We start from the raw sequence: 18,815 nt of genomic DNA on the forward strand, positions 1-18,815 counted from the left end.
GGTACAGTTAGTCTTGGGATGACCACTGAGTTCTAGGTGACACCCTGTATGTGTCCTTATCTATAAGTAAAGAGGTATAGCCCATATATGTCCTGGCAGAGTCTCCTTAGGTTAAGATGGAGCATTACATGCTGTGACATGACCTTTTCACAGGCTGTTCCTTCATGGAAATGGAAATGGGCTTCATTTAATGCAAATTAAATATGTCTCTGATAAGCTCCCAAAGTGGCCCTGAGTAAGTGCCCATTCTGTTAGCTGCCTGCAGCTAAGGCTGCACAATCTGAATCAGAGAAAAGTTTTGCTAAGATGCTGTTAATTTGTAATCTGGCCTTTGCTGGGGTTCCCTGAAAAGACCTGAGGAGGATACACAAATATGTGTCTATGCCAATAGCAGCACTGAACTGAATTTAAAAAAAAAAAAGGGGGAGAAAGGAAATGCTGGCTGTTAGCCTTAAACATGTCTCCTCATCAGGTGTAAATGGATAGGAAAGGTTTTCTTTCCATTTACACCTGCAAGGAGGCATGTTTCTCCCCAAAGCTAGTGTTTACCGCTGTGTGTTTCATTCCTTTAGATCTCTTCAATAATGCCAGCCAGTCGCTGCCTTCTTCAGATCAATTTTCTCAACTGACGTGATCTCTTTGTGTTTTTGAGCAGAAACTTGAAGTGTCAAATATTTTACCGATTTGAGAAATCACTCTCTCATAGTCAAAATGTATGAAGTTTTAAGTGAGAACTGAGGTTAAGATCACCTTTGTCTGTTTTCTAGAAGAAGAAAATAAGACACCAGAAACTTTTGCTGAGAATAAATAAGAGACAACACCAAAGTGCAAAGGAAGAATTTCTATTTTTGATTATACCTTAAGGCAACAAAGGAAATGTAATGGCTACAATAGCACAATTAATGAGTAGCTATACAATATTTATTGTGTTAAGTGTAACATTTTAAACAATATGTCTACTTATATTTTCATAGCATCTGTAATTTAGAACGTCTAATTTTCATAACATCTGTAACTGAGTTGCATGCATTTGTACTGTGATCAGAACATGCAACTACTTCCATCATTTTTCAGTTGGAGTATATTTATTGAGATGGTTATATATAGGAGCTACACTACAGCAGCTTCCTGTATTCACGTTAGACATTCCGATTAATTTTTACCATCTGCCCTACATATGACGCTACCTAATCTATAAAGCACTATGTGGGATTTGCAGGTATTTTTAGATGACTGTCTTTTTTCCACTGCCTGATGGGCTGATCCAGTTGTATTCGGCCTGCACCAGCACAAAGCTGTTTTCCCGTATCTTCCTGAATTGCATCATCTCCTCACCTTCTCTCATTGTGATGACATCATTGTCTGGTTCACTAAAGGACACTTCTGTTCGCTTGTGACAATACTGGGCATGGATGCAGCGCAGCCCAGCAGCCAGGGCCATGCCGAGGGCAGCTGTACAGCCAAGGAGAATGCCAAGTTGGGCTGCTATGAATTGTCCCCCTTTTCTGGGGTGTTCTGCTTCTTTCCCAGGAACAGCAGCATCAGGCATGGGTCTGGTCACCCATGGAAGTGTATTCCCAGCAACCTCCTCTTGGTTCTCCTCCTCCTCTCCAGAAACTGCATGTTCTGACTGCAGCAAGAAGTTTGCTGAAGCTTTCTGTGTCACTGACCGCGTCTCTGCCATCTGCCTTGAAGCTGATGATAAACTGCTGGAGACATCCAAGTCAGCTTCCCCATCTCTATGCTGTGACGTTGTGCCTGGAACTGCAAGCAGGTAAGTGTACCAAAGCTGGGTGGAAAGTGAAGCTGTAGCCTGCAATACAGGTTTTGTTGTCATTTGGTTGGAGTTCACAGCAACCTCCTTAAAAGCAAAAATATGACGTAATATCTGATGAGAGTCTAAACAGCTTGTGGGTTTAACTGGCTCTTTCGGCTCCTAGTCACTGGTTCAAATCCACCTAGTTTGGGAATAACCAAGAACAATATCCAATGGTTGTTACTGGCCTTTGTCAAATGAGTTGGTGCATTCAACAGGGACATAACTGAAACCCTTGCTTGAGATCTCATCACAGGATGCCATAGATGGAATAGACACTTGAAGTTGGTCCCATTGCTCAGAGTGGAAGCAAGTTGGTATTGCAGAGTAGGAAGCTTATCCCATCAAGGTGCCAGTCTCTGTAAAAAGGACTTCAATTTCTGGGGCAGGTACCTGGCACCTTTCACCAGCCCTGCAGCCACTTAACATATCTTGCTCAAAAATATAAAATCGACATCTGAGCGCATCGATTGATTACGCTTCGCTAATGCCAGGATCATGCTACCACATCAATAGAAAGATCCCCATTAACTTTTCTGGCCTTTGGATCAGGCCTTTGGGGCAGGGGAGTCATGGAAGAATTTAGTTTACCTCCCTCTTTGCTACTATTTAAATAAAAGGAAAAGGTCCCATAGGATTTTAAAGTTCAATAACTCAGCCCTGGCCAAAAGTTGCCTGCTTTCCCATGCTACACTGTCAGTTGGAAAACTGCCCCCTGTAACTAATGCTGAACCATACAATGTAACTTAGTATTTTGTTAACTCACTCATTTCTCAGTTTCTTCTTGTTGCACAGCACCTTGTTTTAGCAGTCACAAAATGAAGACCCCAAGCTAGACATTAGCCTAGACTTCACTACAGATTTAGTCAAGACTGGCTGCAGAGGCAATCTGAGGATTTTAGAGATGCCCCTGAAAGAAATGAATCTGAGACCTGCACTGAACTCACATTGCACAGCTGCTGCCTGATCTAGAACCAGTGAAGTCCATGGGTGATCAGCTTCTCTGGGTTTGGATCGGGCCCTTAGTAGCTGGTTTCTATGCAACTTGAGCGTCCAGCAGGCTCTTTAGCACATCCATCAATTACACCAGAAAAGCTCTTGGCTTCATTAGTGGGTGTTTAAAAAGCTTGCTGGGAAGGGCCAGTGCAACCATTTAGGTGACTTAGGCGGTCGCCAAGGGCACTAGGATTTGAGGGGCACCATTTTCTTCGGCAGCAACCGCAGTGGCCGGATCTTCCGCCGCCCGGTCACCGCCAGTATTTAGGCGGAAGGAGCTGGGGCAGGGGAGCGCGGGGAGGGCCACCTGCAGCAAGTAAGGGGGAGCGGCACGCAGGGGAACTCCCCGCCCCAGCTCACCCCTGCCCTGCCTCCTCCCCAAGCACGCTGTGGCTGCTTCACTTCTCCCACCTCCCAGGCTTGCGGCGCCTAAGCTGATTGGCGCCGCAAGCCTGGGAGGTGGGAGAAGTGAAGCAGCGACGGCGGGCTCGGGGTGGAGGCAGAGCAGGGGTGAGCTGGGGTGAAGGGGGTGCCTCAGGGAGGAGGGTGGGGGATGGGTAGCTGCGGCAGGGGGGGTGCCTCAGGGCAGAAAGGGGGAGACCGGGGGGGGCGCAAGGTGGAAGTTTCACCTAGGGTGCGAAACATCTTTGCACCGGCCCTGTTGCTGGGTAGCCAGTCTGGCAAGAGTCCTGGTGAGCTGTGAGGCCAGGTAGGGGATTGACAGCAATAGCTCAGATTGTGGGAGAGGTTACCACTGAAAAAGGTGACAATAAAATGTAGGCAGTGAACAAGAGAATTTCAGTGATTAAACTGCAGAATCTAGAGTAGCTAGCTAGCAGTGCCAATACGGCACAGATACTTGGAACAGCCATCCCAGTTCCTTCCCCAACATGGAACAAGGGCTGTCTACCTGGAAAATACTATGGGATTTCACCCTTTGTTTCTCTCCTTCCATTCTGGATTCATTCTGTCCTTTCTTTCCTGATTTGTAAAATTCTCTTCTCTTATGTTCCCAGTGTGTCTCTTGTTTCTTGCTTTCTCTCTCCTTTCCCTTCTTTCATTTTTTCTTGCCCGTCCCCTTTGCCCAAGTGATCCACATGACCTCTCCTTTGACTCCACCGCACCTGTTCTCTGGTCCATTTGCTCACTGATCTCGCCTCTATCTCCCTCTATTCTTTTTCTCTCCTGGATTCCCTAATTTTTTTTCATTTGTTCTCTCCCTTGATTCTCTGGGTTCCCAAGTTTCTCTCTCCTTATGGCATCTCCCAGACCTGGGATTTTATTGTCCCTTGTTGCTCCCCTTCTCTGTATTCTGTGTAGTGTTCTCTCTTTTACCACATTTCCTCTCTATTCCCCTTGTCCCCCACTCTAATCCACTCTCCCGCTCCAGCTCCTGTCCTCCTTCCCATCCAGGTCCCCAGTTCATCTCTCCACCTCAAACTTCACCCGTTTATCTCCCTACGGCTCTTCTTTCCCCAGCATCTCCCAACTGCCTCTTTCCTTCCTAATTAATCTCCAGTTTGTCCCCTTCCAGGTTATTGCTCGCCACCCATCCCCAGTTGACTTCTCCAGGCCTTCCTTTTCCCAGTTCATACCTCTCCAGGTCTCTGTCAGTTCATCCCTTCAGCCCCTACTGCCAGCGCCTCAGTTCAGGCCTTGCCCTCACCCTGCCCCCCATTCAGGCAGGACCCCTCAGTTCATCCACCACCCATAACTTTCCTAGTTTATCCAAATCCCCAATTCAGACACTGTCTGCAATTACGCACACACACACACACACACACACACACCCCCAACCACTCCTGTTCTCAATGTTTCTTCCCTAAATCCCACCATCTCTGAAACTCGGGAGAGGAGGAAACATGCTGCTACTTGTATGGGATGGGACAAGTGCTGTACCTAAAATCGGCTCTTCGCCCTGCTGCTTGCTTGCTGCCTCCCCTAAAGCACAGAGGCACCAGGAATGGCATTAGGAACAGCAGGTGTAAAACAAAGCAAAGGCTGCATCAGGTGGCACCACTGCAACCCCTGGCTGCTGACGGAGGATGCTGCACCTGAGCTGCACCTGGAGGCCTCCCGCAGCCGTACGTTTCACAAATTGGCTACGGTGATCCCAGCTGTCTGGTAGAAGCAGGTTCAGGCCAGAGACCCATAAATACAATGGGTTTGAATCCAGTCTCACCTACAATGCTTTTACATTAGTGTAAATGCTTTGACTTCAATGGAATTGATCCTGTTTTACACCAAAGTAAGTGACAACAGAATTGGCCCCACTGCCTGGATCTGTACACATCATGCAGGCTAAAGAGGATTTCAGGATGTTGACTGCCCTCTAAGAGGTACAGCCCAGAACAGCAGCTAATACAATCCCATCATTATGTCTGAACATACACTGAAAGGAGAGATAGGAAATAGCCTGAAAAGTTTCTAGCTGGTGTACTTTGCTTTAAAGCAAGATGTGGGCCATTTAGCTGCCTAAACAAAGCCAAGTTGTGCTTGTACATTCAGAAGTGCTACGTTCCCATGCCAAAGTGCCTGTTTAAGCTTACTGTACAAATCCTGATAAATTTGTGATCACTTTATATATTAGGATTTATTTTTTTTATTTCAGAGTTCAAAGGAATATGTGCTATATGTAGTGTGGTTCAATGAGCGGGACCATGTATATGTTTTGAAGTCAGTATTTACAGTGGGGATAATTAGAACGATTTTGAAGAGTTTTAGGTTTAGCAAAATGTTTAAAGCTAAGCAGGAAAACAAATCAGTAAACCCATCCATTTCTGCAAGAAAAGATCACTGAGACAAGTGGTGTATAAGGAAGACACAGGTAGTGCTCAGTGGCAAAACAGATGAACATAGATCCATCTCTGGGCCATGCTTGGATATGGGGCTTTGGGTCAGGCTTGTTTCATTAATTCATTCATATATATATAGAGAGAGATATAAAGTGATACATGAGGGCCAGGGAGCAGTGGGAGAGGGGAAATATATAAGCCCTAGGCTAATTAAGGCATGGTTCCCTGTAGACTAGGGAGGGTTGAGACAGGTTAATTGGAGCACCTGCAGTCAATTAAGACCCTGTCAGGAACCTAATAAAAAAACCCTGCTTCAGGCAGTCAGGTTGTGTGAGGAAGGAGAGAGGACTGGAGTTTGGAGGTGTGTTGCTGAGACTTGAAAGACCAGAGAACCGAAGTAAAGGAGACTCCGTCTCCCAGCGCCTAAGGACCGAGGGTAACCCTACTCAAGGGGGAAGAGGGTAAGAAACCTGTTGGGGTGGAGAGGGGCTGGGGCTCAGAATAGGGAGTGAACCCAGACCCCTCCTCCACTTCCCTTCTCTACCACCTTTCCGAGCCACTAGAGGGGCCCCCAGCACCCCAAGAGCGGGGGCAAGGATTGGTGTCTTAGCCCCCGCCAAGAAAAGCATAGGACCCACCATACCAACAATGGCCATTTTGTCACAATAGATACAGATAGATACAGCGGAATCTCCCCCAAAAGAATACAACTGCCTGAGGCTCAGATCAGAATCCTAGACACTTTAATATCTATCAGCCTTTCAGGGCTAGAAACAGGATCACTAGAAGAAGGAGATTTCCAGCCTCCCCATGGCAACCAATGCAGGGTTCTAAACTAAAAACATCTCAAAATGTTGCAACTTAAAATCATGTCATTGCTATACATTGAAAAGATTTTTTACATCATTTTACAGTTGAACTTGTAGTAATCAAGGCACATGGCTCTACTAGTAGTGAAAACATTCAAAACTCTAACAGTGTTAAAATATCTTTAGTAATATATGTGGCACATACAGAACACATGTTGCTGTTAAGATGCAAAAGGTTTTATTGTCATCCTCTTCTAAAACTTCCACCTGCTTCTAATAATTTTCTATTTTGGCAGATGCAGGCCTGACCTGGCGTGAGTAATTGGACATGGGTGAGGCCTCATTTCTTGGGACATGGGGTTAGGGAGGTAAATGATTCAGCAGGCTGGAAACAGAATGTCTGTACTAGCTAAGGTAAGGCAAAACACCCAGGGAATCACTTAATGACCAAGATAACAATGGCTCAGATAAGCCTGGAACGTAAGATGAGGTAAAGAGTAAGTTGTGCATGGACAGTGTGTGAGTAGAGCATGCTGTACAGCGATTGGTTCCTACAAAGAGGCAACACCAATCCCAAAACATGTGATGCACTGTAAGTGTATATAAAGAAACTGGGTTGGACGTGTGGCATACCCTATACCCAACTCCTTCACTTAAGCCCAGTCAACTCAAATGTAATTTGATTATACACTGAATGATGAGACTGGAGCAAAACTGAGTTCTTAAGGAACTGAAGAGGTCATAGGGGAACCCCAACAATAGAAAACAAAACAAAACACCCCACACAGTTCTTACCTGTATATTTTCCTTACATGTCAAACACAGTTGTGATGTAGAAGCACCTGAGATGCTTGGTGATCTAAAATATTGGAAAAGGAAGGATAAGTTTAATATATATCTGTACAAATTACAATGAAAAAACCCAGAGTCTGTACTTTATTAAAAATGTTGCTCACTAGAATAGCCTCAGGAGGTACACATTTATTGTGATGAGAGGGGCCAACAGAGACAGCAGTCATGCAGTCCAACTCAAGTACAGTACAGATAAGATAATATAGAACATTCAGTGCCAAATTTCTCTTCCTCCCAGGGCTGCCCAGAGGGAGGGGGCAAGTGGGGCAATTTGCACCAGGGCCCCCATGAGAATATAGTATTCTATAATATTGCATTTTTTTTCTTATGGAAGGGCCCCCTGAAATTGCTTTGCCCCAGGCCGCCTGAATCCTCTGGGGAGCCCTGCTTACTCCCCACCCCAATTATATAGATGCCTATTGGACCCAATCCTGCCCAAGTCCCATTGAATCCAAACTTTTGCAATCAGCTAGTTCAGTTTTCCTTTTCCTTCTCCCCAGGGATGGAAGGATAGTCCTGCTAGATTCATCACTTCTTTGATTATTTTTAGAAAAATACAAAAAATGTAAATATAAGTTGCCTGAGTACCTTCTCCTCAGTTATATTTAAAGTGTCCCATTGTAGTATTAGCTTCATTTAACATCACACCCAGCCCCAAAAGGGGCTGAGTAATTTTCAAAATCTCACCATGCAAATACCTAGTAGGAATGCACAGCTTGCCACATGGGCAGCACATGCCCCATGGAGAAACAGGTGCTAATTTACTCCTTCCATAACTTTTGGAGAAGTAGTTGTATGCATATTCAGTACGTTACATTCACTGTTCACACAGTACCCATCGGATGTGCTGGGGCTGGAGGCATAATCTTGTAAAATGAAACTTCGCAAGATGTTTGCCATATCCAGCCCTTGAAACTCAAGTGATGGCTCCAGACTTTGATCACTGTAGATGCTGCTTCTGTTGGCTTGCCCTCCTCCATGTCTGCTGCTGACCCTCAAAGCTACTGGATCCACAGAGGTCTCAGGCTGTTGCTTTCCCTTATCAAGTTGTTCTGTGTCTTGTCTGCTTCCATAAGCAGGCTCCAGTACTTTTGTCACTGCAATTCTAGTCAGTCTGGCAGGCATAAATTTTGCAGATTGAGTAAAGACAGTAATACTGTTGGGTGTAGCAGAACCTTAAACGCAAAAAAGAGAACAAGTGTATTTTCTTTGTATAGTTTGTTTGTTTCAAATCTTCATTTGTAATGACATTGATTAATATATTATCTGCATTCATATACCAAAAATAATAACTTTGATTTCTATAGCACAAAGCTAAAATAGAAACCTAGGCATCCCATGGAAACTAGAGAGTAAACCAATAAAGCCATCCCCAAATTAAGTTCAGATAAAATAATTAAATTAAAGCCAACGTGCCATGCTGAATACTTTAAGAAACAAGGCTCATTTTTTAAAAGTCTAGATTCATGGCTTGTTCCATCTTGGGAAGAGGGTATTTCACTCACCCAAGACTGCTGAAGCAATGATAAAATACTTACCTGCTTTTCCTAGATGTGCATTCAGTTTGGAGTGAGGGCTTTTTCAAAGTGAGAGAAATGACATATGACCTGCCTTTTGTCCAATACACATAGTTGAGGTCATGCAAACAGTCACACTGACGATAAAGATAGGACTTTCTCTTATTTAAACAATAATGCCACACCCAAGCATCCAAAAAACATGAGTCAGGCCTCCAAAATCACAAAACTGGCTTAAATTTTTGAGGTTAAAAAGAATACATTTTGGATTCTTTTTCTTTTGAGTCTATGGAGTGCACTCAGGTCATGTTTTCATGCTGTTCTTTGCAACCATGAGGGCTGGAAACTTTTTTGTTTTAAATGAAAGCTGAATTCTCATGAAATCACGTGTCTCCCAGAGCTGGGGCTTTAAGTAAAACTCACGATAAAATCATGGAAGTTGGCAACATTGTTTAAACTGTATATCGCCGCCCTCATTCTGATTAAAGCCAGGACCCTGAATGGTGATGAGCAGGGCTGTCCTTAGGCATAGGCAGAATTGGCAGCCGTGTAGGGCCTCACTCTGCCTGGGGGCACCACTCTGCAGGCAGCCCAGGCAGTGTAGAAGCAGGGCTGCTAGGTCCTAGAGAGAGCCGAATGCAGCACAGTCTGAGGGATGGGATTGGCTGCTGGGGTCTCTGGGAAGGGGAGGGGGTGGGGGTTGGGAAAGGAGCTCACCTGTGAGTGTGACTCTTTCCCCCCCGGCTGAGGTCAGGTCAGGCAGGCTCTGTGGCTCTGGAACCAGTATCCTTTGTTGTCCCCCATAACATCCATTCTTCTCCCCCCTGCCCCATGGAGCATCCCCTCCTTTCTCCCTCCTCCCCAGGAGCACCCCTCTCTCTCTCCTCCCTCCCCTCTGTCAGGGCTGGGTTGGGTGAGGTGCTGGGGAGGAGGGGAGGCTGGCTGCCTGCTGAGCAATGAAAGTGAAAGTAATTCACTTCCTGGGCAGCGAGCCAGGATTGGAATGTCACACAGGGCTGGGTTGGGGTTAGCCAGATGTGTGAAAAATCAGGACAAGGGGTTGGGGTAGGGTGAGCAGATATCCCTATTTTACAGGGACAGTCCCAATTTTGGGGCCTTTTTCTTATATAGGCTCCTTTTACCACCTCCCCCCGCCCCCACTGCCTGTCCTGATTTTTCACACTTGCTGTCTGGTCACTCTAGGTGGGGGTAATTGGTGCCTATATAAGACAAAGACCCAAATATCAGGACTGGCCCTATAAAGTCAGGACATCTGGATCTGGCCACCCTAGCTGGGGAGCACCTCTCCCCGGGCTGGCAGCTGCCAGCGATCCGTCTCATCCGGGGGGAGCTGCACAGGGCAAGATGAGCTGCTGTGGCTCTATGGGTGACCTGTCTGAGATCAGATGCTGTGCTAACTTCACCATGGTCCGTCAGGCTGGTGGTCGTGCCCATTGGCGTGTGATTGCACCTGAGGGTTTGCTACTGCTGTTGCCACTCTGCACCCCAAGAGGTGGATTTTGGGGTCTATTGCAGCTGCTGGACCAGCAGGCTGGGGGGTGAGCCAAGCATGAAAGCAGTACTGTGTTGCCATTTAGACTGTCATTTAACAACTTTGTTTGCCAAAAATTCTTGCTAACAATCCTGAATCCAATTTCAATATTTTTTTTTAAAAAAAAATCAATATCTTAGCCAAAAACAGAAAATTAAGTTGTTGACAATTATTAGTGACAGGTTTGGTTTGAGGCAGGGAGTGGGCCAGTTTTCATCAGAGAAACAAAAAATGTTGACTGACTTTCCTATAGCCTGTTACTCCTGATAAGAACCCTCCAACAACTGTAATATGCTCATCTCCTTACTAGTGTATAAAGCAGGGGTCGGCAACCTACGGCACACGTGTCAAAGGTGGCAGGTGAGCTGATTTTTGATGATATGCAGCAGCAGGCTGAGTGGCTCAGCCCATCACTGCTCTGGGGTTCCGGCTGCTGCCCCATTGCCAGCTGGGATACCAGCCATCAGCCCCACTCAGCACCTGCTGCTGGCCTGGGGACCCCCAAGGAACCCCAGGCTGGCAGTGGGCTGAGCAGGCCAGCTGAACCACTCAACCTGCTGTCAGCCTGGGGTTCCATTCACTCAGCTGGCAGCGGGCTGAGTGGGCTGGTGGCAGGCTGAGTGGGCTGGTGGCGGGCTGAGCAGGGCCGGTGGGGGGTTGAGTGGCTCAGTCTGCTGCCAGTCTGGGGTGCCAGCAGCACTCAGCCTACTGCTACTCCGGGGTTCCGGCTGCCGGCCCCTTGCCAGTCAGGAACTCAGCCGCCAGCCCCACTCTGCCTCCTGCCAGCCTGGGTGAGCAGAATCCCAGGCTGGTAGCGGGCTGAGGGGGGATTGGCGGCCGGGATCCTGGCTGGCAGGAGTTGGTGGTCAGAACCCCAAACCAGCAGCGGGCTGAGCAGGGCCTGGGATCCTTGTCTAGGGTTCCAGCCACCAGCCTGCTGCCGGTTTGGGGTTTCATTTACTCAGCTGGCAGTGGCCTGAGCAGGACCGGTGGCCAAGACCTCAGATCATAACAATAGTTTATTTATATAATATAGACATAGAGAGAAACCTTCTACAAACATTAAAATGTATTACTGGCACGAGAAACCTTAAATTACAGTGAACTTGGCACACCACTTCTGAAAGGTTGCCGACCCCTGGTATAGAGTGACCATATGTTGTACTAAGATTCTCCTGCTTTTTTTTTTCCCCTGTGAGTCAGTATAACTTTTGCCAGCCCAGAAGTTGGGCAGCCAATGTTTTACATTTTCACAATGTTTTCTCCAACTTTCATAAAGTAAATACATAGTTAATATGAGTTAAAAAGGCCAGGGACACTTCTTTGTGAAGAATCTGTACAGCAGATGATGCCCATAGACGATCCAGAAAAGAAATTTAAGGTTGAATTTTTTAATGTTGTCATGGATAAAGCAGTATCTGCTGTTGATGAAAGGTTTAATACCTTGCAAGTACACTATGAACAGTTTGGATTTTTGTATGACATAACTAAATTCAACGAAATAGGAAAACAAGAGCAACTAATGACAAAGTGCAAGAACCTAGAGAGCCTCCTGAAGCACGGTGATAGTTTTGATTTAAATGGACTTGAACTGTATGAAGAATTGAGTACACTGTCATCAATGTTGCCACATGCAAAATCGGTGATGGACATTGTACAGTTTATTCATACCCGCAAACTTGTTGACATATATCCTAATGTGTACATTGCCACTTGTATTCTACTGACAATTCCTGTAACAGTAGCATCAGGAGAACGGAGTTTCTCAAAACTAAAGCTCATTAAAAACTATCTCCGCTCTACCATGAGTCAGGAACACTTAACTGGTCTTGCTATTCTTGCAATCGAACAAGACACGACTTTGTCTTTGTCATATGATGACGTTATTACTGATTTTGCAGCCAAAAAAGCCAGAAAGATTGCTTTTAATTAAAAACAAATCTTTGTTTCAATACCTCTTCATATACATTTCCAATAACATTTTGATAAATAAAAAATATATATATTATTTGCATCATTCTGTCATATCAGAATTTTTTCTATAGTGCTTCTTCTTTAGTGCTAGTCCATCAGCATTACAGTGTGCTTAATTAAGTTAAACTGGTTTTAATAACGTGAACGTGGCAAGTTTTCCAATACTGTAAGCTTATGTTTGTGTTGCTAAGAGCAGATCAGGCACAGGGGCACCAGTTTAATAATCTTGCCTAGGGCACCATAAATCCTAAGGCCGGCCTTGGGGATGAGTGCTGTCATTTCAAGACTTTCCTTAGGGGATCAGGCCCCAGTAACTATGTTAAGTGAACTCCTGAGGTTAACTTATGTCACTTGTGTTAGCTGGAAGAAAGAATTTTTTTATGGTATATTCCATTGGAACTAAGTTGTCAGGAAAATAACACATACCTTTGTTTGCTGTAACTGTTACTTTTGGATCAGTAGGTTTCTGCAGTGGTGTTGGCATTATAGTGCTGGACTTCTTGCTACTATCAGCAGGTGTTCTGTTTTGTATTTGGTGGGACACAATAGCAGATTCAATCCTTACCCAGTAAACAAAATATGACTGGACTACCGATAAACTGTCAAAAATAACATATGTTAGGCAACAATTTAGTCACCCTGTATTATTAATAGAATATCAGAAATTTCCCTAATCAGAAGGAATTATTTTAAAAAACTAAAACAGTGCAATAAAAATTAATAGATTAGTCCATCATAGTTTTTATATTAAAAATAAAACACACTAGAAACCATAGGGAAAATGCAGTGTAATGGTTCACTTATAATTAGGGCTGATGAAAAACTGAACGGGAAAATAAGACGATTTCAAATTTTAACAAATACATTTGGAAAACTTTTACTAGCTTTGTTTCCATGGGCAAGGAGGCAAGTGGGAGTTACTGATTAAAAAAGCTCATCAATTTTACTTTTATAACAGTATTATAGCAGGGCTGGTAGCACCATGTATAACTGAGACTGTTGGACACTTTCTATTATAAGCCCCTCAATTCAGTTGCTTATAACTTTGCCAAGCTTTAACCATTCAAGCTGATATTTTCCATGCCGCTTTTCTGCCAGAGGAGGACAGAGACAAGAAAGGTCTATAACTACTAAAAAACGCTTTCCTACAGAACCTGAAATTGAACCTAAGAGTCCTGAATCTCTTGGGGTATGGCTACACAGCAATTAAATACCTGTGGCAGCCCTGGGTCAGCTGCCATTTCCCAATTTTGGAGTGTTTCACTTTGCAATTTTAAGGTTCTTTTAATGACTGTATTTTTGGGTGCAATATGTATTAGTGTAACTCATAACTTATATTGCCTAAACTGAGCTATATTATCAGATCTTGGATATCTAGCATCCTCTCTGTGACTATCTGATACAAGCCAATCACTTATTCTGTGAACAATTCTATTTATATTTAACTTTTTAAAGGAAGTAAATAAAAATCAGTGAAGTCACATACAGGGCTACTGATTTCCAAAGTATTTAGGCTGTTGTTTTTCATCTGCAGATTTGTTTAATAGTAGGAGAAAGCTGACTATGTAAATACAAAGGAGCAGATCCTCAGCTGCTGTAAATTGCCACTGAAGACAATGACTCTGACAATTTACAGCAGCTGAGAAATTTACTTCAGTATTTGATGAATGTCAAGCAATATCTAAACACTGTTCCCTGCCCCTCCCCCACTGAACATGGCAAACTGTAAGGGCATCAGGACTTTCCGTAGATATGAAGTAGGGTTAGGACCCATGTATTCTTACAAGAACTTGATGTCTCCAATGGGCTGGGCAGGTGCCTTCCACACAAATGACAAGTTTCTCTTCAGTGACTTGTCAGAATGGGTTACAGAATCGCCATCTTCAAAACAAGTCAGCAGTTTGGAACCCGGAGGAATAAAAACAAAAGTGCCAGCAACTTGATCATTAGATACCCTGCGAGCTTGAAGCAAAAAGCCCATGAAATCACGAGTGCTCCTCACTGTCACTGCAAAACAAATCATGGTACAAAAAGCAATTTGTCCAAGGCATCCACTTGCATTTCTGACACAAATCATTTCCAGTGGAATTTTCTTTGGAATTGGTGAACTTAGGAGGAATCCGTATGGAACCAAGCCTGCCATTTTGCCTCTACATTTCTCTCTTAAGCATTCTGAAAATATCAGAACATTCTTTAATGCTGACTCTTTTCCCATGAAAGCTACATGGAAATTTTGCCTGAGTCATTTTTTTAATTATGAACTACTAATCAGCTGATACGTGGAAAAATACAGCTATCTATACACTATTAATATATGCATATACACCATAATGATTAATTTTGAAAAGAACTCCTGTATAAGAATTAAACTGTCCTGTTGCACAAAAGAGTGCATGCTCCATTTTTGTTTAAGACCTGATCTTTTAAATAGGAATGAGTATGTAGGTAGGTAGGTAGGTATGTAGGATGAACAATATGCTTACAGGTCAGCTTCCTCTTCATTGCCATTTAAAATACTTAGGGCCCAGTCCTACAAAGTTCTTTGTGTGAGACTCTCCCATTGGATCTATGGGCCTGATTGACTTCAGTGGGGGTTGCCTCAGGCCTAGCATCTATCACATGGGGAAAATCTGAAGATCCCACTGAAATGTACAATTTCATCTCTGAATTTACCTAAGTGTAACTGATTGCAGAATGTTCATTAAGACTTAAAGGATTATAATGAGAAAAAAGAATGCATATTTTAAATACATATCGTAAATGAAGGCTATCTGTAATTACATTTATTCCTTGTGAGGAGAGATGCTACAACTCATTCATGGCATTTCCATGTGTAGATTATCCCTCTTCTCATCACTCAAAGATTAATGTCTTAACTGAGATTAGCTATCATGTGTTTTATTTATACGTATATACATACATAAACAAGTTTCCTATCAAATAATTACTCCTTATGAGTCAATAGGGCAGTCTAGAAAACATCCCTGCTAGGTACACAGTAATCAGATTCCGTGCTACTGTGATTTGCATTTCTCTCCTTCGCCCAGAACAGGAGAAAACTACTAGTAGCATTGTGACATTTTCATGACTGTTCTATGTTGTAAAGTTAGTTAATACTCCTTACCTGGTACCTTATCACCTGGAAAGTAGAAGGACATATTGGTGTGGAGAGTGATATAGTTGTTCCGGGGGTTCTGAAGCTGAGCTCTTATATGTTTGGGTGTCATGTCACCACAGGCAGAAAGACTCGCACCATGGGAGAAGGCAGCAGTGTATGAAACCAAGCACAAGATTGTGCATACCCATCCAATGACTTTCATTCCATCCTCCACCTTATGTTATTCAAAATAACAGACATTACACTCCAGGTTAAGTTCAAAGTAATAATTTCTAGGAAGATACAATCAGTAAGTATGGAACATGTCATCTTTGAATTCATTGAGACATGGAATAATACTTCCCAAAACCTTTCAATTAAAAAAAAAAAAGTTCCCCATGACTCATGGAACCCTTCCTGGTAATGCACAATCAAGGAACATTTTAAGAAGTGGTTTGGGAGGCGGGGGATGATCCATAAGAGGATCCTTTTTCTTGAAGTTATCCACAGAGCAAAAAAGCTGGACAACCATCACTCTAAAGATTCTTGTTTCCATTACTGTCAGCAGAAAGGATTCTGCAAGTTCTCATTTATCTACAGAGTACAAAATTCTTTGCTCAGCACTCACCGCCCTGCCCAAGTGACTGTGCAGTACACGAGATGGAAACATCTATCCCGCAAGTCTGTGGAGCTGCTCCATGGAAACTACTTCATGCCCATCCCAGTGAAAGATTCCATGTAGCAGCAGATCTTCTGTCCCTGCTCCACCTGCACACTGATACATGGAGACAACACCAAGCTGGGTGCTGAATCACATGGCAGTGGGTGGGGAAGAGCACATACCCTGACTCCACTGTGCACAACAGAACCACAGCGGTTCTGCTGACAGCAAACCCTTCAAGGCTTTGGAAGTATGGGTTGTATTGACCCCAGAATATCTTTGCTAATTATATCCATCAATGTTTAATAATTAACTATTTTTCTAAATTTTCTTCTTCTGTTGACATTGGTGATGGTGAAACATCCAAGATGCTAAATTTGAAATCTACCTTTGAAGCCAAAGATAAATCCCTACTTATTTTTTGTTAATATCAAAATTTCATCTTTAAACTCTAATATAAATATGAGGAAGCACTATTCACAAAGTTAACGCCTGCTATCTATCCAGGAACTTAAAGCTCTTTTTTCCCAGAGCCTATGGTAACTGGCATTAAATAAATGCCTAAGCCAGACAGAATATACTTATTCCTGTTTCTTATCATCGGTGCTGCCTACATGCAGCAGTGTGCAGGTTTGAAAAGTAATAGAGAATGTGTACACAAATATTTATCACATGTGAATGAATGTGTACATGAAAGCAGGCCAGCCCTATTTTAATGTACATCTTCAAATAACTCCTTTTCAACATGTAAATTATACTGGCTTCTCTTTCCTTGGCTCATGCATCAGTAAGTGGATATATAAAAGAGGGAGTCTGAGACTAAAAAAGTCTCGGTTACATCACCTTTTACGTCCTCTCTGAATTCGCCACTAATTCTGAAAAACTGCCACTGAACATGAAACAGTTTGTTCCCAGCCTCAAGCTGAGAGCAGCTAGGCAGTTTAGCCTTCTCTAGAGCTCCATCACTCCAATCATTTAAGTGCTATGTGTTTGTTCCCCACATATTTCACCCCTTTACAAGAGCCTGTCACTATCAGACAGGGAGGCCTTAGCCCCAGTACCATTTCAACTCTGTTCCCTGCCATTGACATTCACTTACCTTGGGACACATTCCTTCAGGCTCACTGTAACAGTTCCCCCTCAGCCTAACAGAGACACATCCTTTAAGGCAAGTTCTTCACTTTCTCCTCTAATGGGAAGTGCACCAGCTGTTACCCTAATACCGACAGGAACTCTCTGCCAGTGCCCAAATCAGCTTTAATCGTATTAGTTTTCCTCATCTCCCACCCACTCACACATTTTATTTATTAATTCATTTTACCACCAAGTTTCTGGGATGAAAATAAAAACAAAGCAAGGGGGAAAAAGTAGTATGTTCTGTACGGGATCACCCTAGGACTCCGTTACTGATGCTTGGCAGGATGGGGCCCTTGTTCTTTTTTAATTAGCATGGTAAAGATTTGCAAAACAAAGACGTCAGCTTCCTTTAGTCGAAGGCCCCGGGTGCTGAATTTTTTCTCACGCGCATTTACATGGCAGCAAAAGCAATACTTTGCTAGAAATAAGCAGAACAATTCTAATATGCATTAGAGCAGGGGTTGGCAACCTTTCAGAACTGGTGTGCCGAGTCTTCATTTATTCACTCTAATTTAAGGTTTCAGGTGCCGGTAATACATTTTAATGTTTTAAGACAGTCTCTTTCTTCAAGTCTGTAATATATAACTAAACTATTGTTGTATGTAAAGTAAATAAGGTTTTTTAAATGTTTAAGAAGCTTCATTTAAAATTCAATTAAAATACAGAGCCCTCCAGACCAGTGGCCAGGACCTGGGCAGTGTGAGTGCCATTGGAAATCACCTTGTGTGCCGCAGGTTGCCTACCCCTGCATTACAGTAACCATAAGCAGCTGACTTAAATATACCAGAGCCAAAACATTCAAAGTTAAAAGGCTCCTACTCCATCCGTAAGTCTTACTTCATTGTCTTTCGTTCCTGGGTACTAATAATTCATATAGGTGACATGCAATTCACAGCATGAAACCAGACTAAGTAGTATGTATGGTGCAGCTGGGTGCTGTGTAAAATTTGTTCCATAATCTTAGAACCTCCCCCTTCCGACACACACAGGCGCACAAACCCACCACCAAAACAAACTTCATTAGAGTTAATGTTGACACTATATTGTCCTTTAACACAATGCTAATAAAATATATTTTAAAGTCTAAGATTTCAGGAAATGGGCTTTTACCCCTTCTCAGTGAGCTGGAGAGGTGTTAGGCAAATCAGAGGTAGGCAGCTATTCTATGAATTTTAGGTCTGGAGATTATCAAGACCTCCCTAAGAGCACCCCTTAAAGAGGATATGATCAATTCTTTGCTCAAGAAACTCTCACTTGATTCTATCACCAATTTTCACTCAGTCTAATCTCCCTCTTTTATGAAACATTATGCAGAAGGTGATGGCAATACCTGGAGTTCTCAGATTTCCTCGATTCATCACTCCAGCTTTAAGCCTGTGTTTGGGATAGAGACTACACCGTTTCCATCAGTCAGTGACTTCTTCCTAGCAATAGCTGAAAATTAGCAGCCAAATTCTCTTCTCTGATACAGCACTTTTGCACCATTAGTTTACAGATATATGCAGAGCCTTTGATATCATTGATATGCTGCAGAATCTGGCAGGAATAGCCAGAATGACTTGGTCAGTCCATTTTTGTCTGTTTGTGAGACCCCAAAAGAATAGTTTTG

At 43.4% G+C, this 18,815-nt stretch overlaps 1 protein-coding gene across 2 annotated transcripts; it reads right to left on the bottom strand.

Annotated features, from left to right (window-relative positions):
• Window positions 1-826: 826 nt before the first annotated feature.
• REELD1 (reeler domain containing 1) lies at window positions 827-17,491 on the bottom strand. 2 transcript variants are annotated; one of them, XM_030565220.1, is made up of 7 exons: window positions 17,169-17,491; window positions 15,436-15,643; window positions 14,096-14,318; window positions 12,738-12,910; window positions 8,104-8,443; window positions 7,212-7,275; window positions 827-1,813 (listed from the first exon to the last, which is right to left on the bottom strand). In XM_030565220.1, the coding sequence occupies exons 1-7, from the start codon at window positions 17,178-17,180 to the stop codon at window positions 1,226-1,228; spliced, it is 1,608 nt and encodes a 535-aa protein (XP_030421080.1). In that variant the 5' UTR covers window positions 17,181-17,491; the 3' UTR covers window positions 827-1,225. The 2 variants fall into 2 exon arrangements, with proteins under 2 accessions (XP_030421080.1, XP_030421079.1); XM_030565219.1 differs by having other exon boundaries at window positions 827-1,861.
• Between the last annotated feature and the right edge of the window lie 1,324 nt (window positions 17,492-18,815).

Source organism: Gopherus evgoodei, chromosome 5, assembly GCF_007399415.2.
Source record: "Gopherus evgoodei ecotype Sinaloan lineage chromosome 5, rGopEvg1_v1.p, whole genome shotgun sequence".
NCBI classification, from domain to species: domain Eukaryota; kingdom Metazoa; phylum Chordata; order Testudines; family Testudinidae; genus Gopherus; species Gopherus evgoodei.

Bases quoted from the DNA above. Each gene is read 5' to 3' on its own strand.
- REELD1 (XM_030565219.1), bottom strand. The intron at 14,319-15,435 runs GTAAGGAGTATT...TTTGTTTTGCAG, and splicing joins TCCAGGTGATAAGGTACCAG to TGACAGTGAGGAGCACTCGT. The intron at 1,862-7,211 runs GTAAGAACTGTG...TTTGCTTTTAAG, and splicing joins CATGTAAGGAAAATATACAG to GAGGTTGCTGTGAACTCCAA.